Source organism: Octopus bimaculoides, chromosome 12, assembly GCF_001194135.2.
Source record: "Octopus bimaculoides isolate UCB-OBI-ISO-001 chromosome 12, ASM119413v2, whole genome shotgun sequence".
Taxonomy (NCBI): domain Eukaryota; kingdom Metazoa; phylum Mollusca; class Cephalopoda; order Octopoda; family Octopodidae; genus Octopus; species Octopus bimaculoides.
Genome location: NC_068992.1, coordinates 62,711,169 through 62,714,933, shown reverse-complemented (window position 1 = coordinate 62,714,933; position 3,765 = coordinate 62,711,169). Strand labels below are relative to the sequence as shown.

Genomic DNA, 3,765 nt, shown 5'->3' with positions numbered 1-3,765 from the left:
TACTGTTAAAAGACCTACAGAGTGATCCATATACAAACGTCTTTCACACAACAGAACGTTATGAGTGTTGTAAATCTCTTAGCGGTTGTTACAAATCAAACGAATTGACTATCGCTTTTGAGAGATCTGATAGCCTGTTGTTTATAATATGATGTTCACTTGGTTCTACTGAGAAGCATTCGTCAAAATATTCTCTTGAACAATGGACGCTGAACTCGATATGCTAAACTCCCTGACAGTTACAAGAGTAACCGTCGTACCTAAGAACCAGGTAATATATTACGTCAAAATCCACAGGCACAGGAGTGGCTGTGTGGTATATATATATAACTGTAAAAGAGATTCAAAAGCATACCGGTTTCGTAATGTTACTAATCAAAAATAAGTTCAACTATGCCTCTCCTGGTCTTGATGGTGTTACTTATTTCCTTCTCAAAGGTGGTGGGTTCTTTCTATTGCATCAGCTGTTTTCCATTTTTCAATCCTGCCTTAACAACTGTGTCACTCAAGAGCACTTGAAATTTGCTAGTGACGTTCCCCAGTTCAAAAATGGTGACCGCACATCACTTGTCAACTACCGTCCAGACAGCCTTGCTAGCTGCATCACGAAACTGGTGGAATTTTGTGTCAGAGAAACACTTTGGAACTTTTGGAGCTCTCACAGGCTTATTCGACCCTCACAATTTGGTGCTATCCCTAACTCCAGCTGCTGTAGTCAATTCATCGAGTTTCTTGAAAACATCACCCGAGTTACTGATGGTGGCTCACGGGTGGATGTTGTCTACCTTGATTTTGTCAAAGCCTTCAACTCTGTGCCACACAAATGACTCCTGGTAAAACTCTCTGCAGTGGGTGTGGAAGATGATCTATATTACTGGTTGATGTCCGTCATTCTAGGTCGGAAAGAGGTACTTACAGTTTTAGGACATCATTCTGCACCTTACGAGATGACTTCTGGTGTATCATAGGGATCCGTTCTAGGACCCCTACTGTTTGATGCACATATTAAGGATATAGATGCCAACTTGAGGAATGTTACAGTGCTGAAATATGTAGATGATATCAAGCTGTACCTCGAAATAAAAAGAACATAAGCTATGCGCTATAGATCTTCCCTGCAATCAGACCTGGATACAATACAGCAATGAATTTCTGACTGGCAACTGAAGCTAGCTGTGGACAAGTGCGTCACCATGCATTTTGGGATTTTGGGAGGAAAAATCCTGCCTTTACATACTTCCTTAGCAACATCAATCTCAAGAAGGCTGATGGGGTGCTATCATCACTCAATAAGACATTTGTCAACCGTTCTTCAGCTATCTATTTAAAATTGTATACGACAATCGTATGTCTACACTTGGAATTTGCATCACCAATCTGCAACCCCTATCTTGCTCAGCATATAAACCTCCTGGAAACTGTTAAGAAACGTGCAACAAAACGAATACCCGCTGTCATATATATATATAGATAGATACACATACACATGCATAGATACATACGCGTATTCATACCTATATGGTTAACCCCTTCGAAACACAACTCCTCTACCCGGATTATAATGTTTATTTTTATCAAATGATCATTGTTACACTTGGATACGTTAGTAAATGTCTGAGCGACAATATGGAAACAGAGTTTCAAGCGAAGGGATGAATCGGCTGAAACGAAATTCACAGATAAATTCATGTTCAATATATAGCGTACTTTTCCGGCAAACAAGTCGACGTGGTCTCAAGTATAGAATTGAAGTGTAAACATTAATAAAATCGTCACTATCTTTCCAAATCCTACTCTTTTTTCCATGAAACTTTCAGTCCTTCGAATTCGTCTCGGTGTAAAAGTCGACCTAACTTTCTTGGGGATTGTAAATTTTGGCCTCAAAATTCCGTCTTGTATGCTAGAAAATACGGTAACTATTATTTAAATGAGAGTGACGAAGTTTGTTTTCCTCTGTTTGTTTGAGTGTGTGTGTGAGTGTGTTCGTAACTCGATTCACGACTTTAGGAAGATTACTAAGTATGCATGCACATATACAAATCACAAACATGTGTGTGTATATATAAAGACATACATCAATCCAGTCAACGTGGTGGATATTATTTTATTCAACATGGAGGAAATGCTGTTAGTTTTCTATCGGAATTCTAGTGTTAATCATAATGATGTTTGTCCTTCATTTTCTTTTTTCGCCTTCATTCTCATTCTGTACTTTTATTCTTTCATCGTTTTGTCGCCTTATTTATTTATTGCTGACCTTCATTCAATATTTTTCTCTGATTAAGAAAAAATAAAAATAAAAATCTCTACGATATTATTTCGCTTTGAAACAGAACAAAAATTGCTCCCCAGTGAAAGAAGATAGCATAAGGGTAAGGAGACAAAAGAAAATAAAAAAGAAACAACAAAACATTTTCTAAAACACGGTTATAAAACAGTAATATTGTTTAGCCTTTAGACCCTCTAACAAAACAGACACGTTTAACCCCCACCAACATCACTAGCTCAACAACATTTATCGCAAGTAACATCACAAAAACGTCCATTTTGTAAGTATAAGAATATTTCATTTCGTATATATATTCAAGCCTTTTTCCTGTCTTATTTCAACATTGCTTTGTCCGAAATTCTCATTGATTCTTATCTTCTTCTAGTTCTTTCGGTCTAGTCATACAAATTTACGTAAGACTACACGATTTAGTTTCAATAGTGACCCGTCGCATCAGCAAATTTATTTCACTGCGAGTCACGTGCTAATTGTTTGTATCGGTTCGATTCTATGTATACATTCATGTATACATACATATATTAAAGAATGCTTATACACACACACACACACACACACACACACAGACATCTAAATGAATAAATGGTTAAATACACATATATATGTATATACATATAAATGTATATATATATGTATATATATGTATAAATATATATACACATGTATGTATGTATATATATATATTTGTTTATATATGTGTATATATATCCATATATGCATATATATATGTATATACATATGAATGTATATATATATATATATATATATATATATATATATATGTATATATGTATAAGTATATATATATACACACATGTATATATATGTATATATGTGTGTATATATGTGTATATATATGTATATATGCACTTTTCTACATATATATATATACATACATGTATATATGAATTTATAATCCATACATACATACATACATATATATCTATATATATATACATACGTTACTTTGGTCGTTCATTTATTTCTGTTTCGTTGTTTCATCCGTCTCGCTTCAACACAATTCCTTCTCTCTCTCTCTCTCTCTCTCTCTCCCTTCGAGCCTCTGTCACTCTCTTAACTCTACTGGCTTTCACCACCTCTTTTCCTTTCTTCATCTCCTTCCCTCTAATCAACTGCCACCCAGTTCTCATTTCTCTCCCTCTGTCCATCTCCTTACCGCCCATTCTCTTAAATTTCCCTCAATTTGTACATGTAGCTTTATTTGCAGGCTTTCTTTGTATCGCTTAGTTCAATTTTCACTGAAGATCTTCTACAAACAAATAGAAAATTGGACGTTTATTGTATGTCAGTGCCCAACCAATACTAACGACGTCTATAGAATTTCATGGTGACCAAAGAGAGACAGATTGTACAATCGAATGTAGCATTCAATCGATATACACACCTATTCATACATATAATTGAGCGTGTATCTGTACATCTGCAAATATATATACGTACATATATATATATATATA

The 3,765-nt window shown here is 35.1% G+C and overlaps 1 protein-coding gene across 1 annotated transcript; it reads left to right on the top strand.

The window, feature by feature from the left end:
- The first annotated feature begins 365 nt into the window (after positions 1-365).
- Positions 366-827, top strand: LOC128249179 (uncharacterized). Its single transcript, XM_052972058.1, has one exon. It carries the CDS (start codon positions 366-368, stop codon positions 825-827), a length of 462 nt encoding a protein of 153 aa, XP_052828018.1.
- The last annotated feature ends 2,938 nt before the right edge of the window (positions 828-3,765 follow it).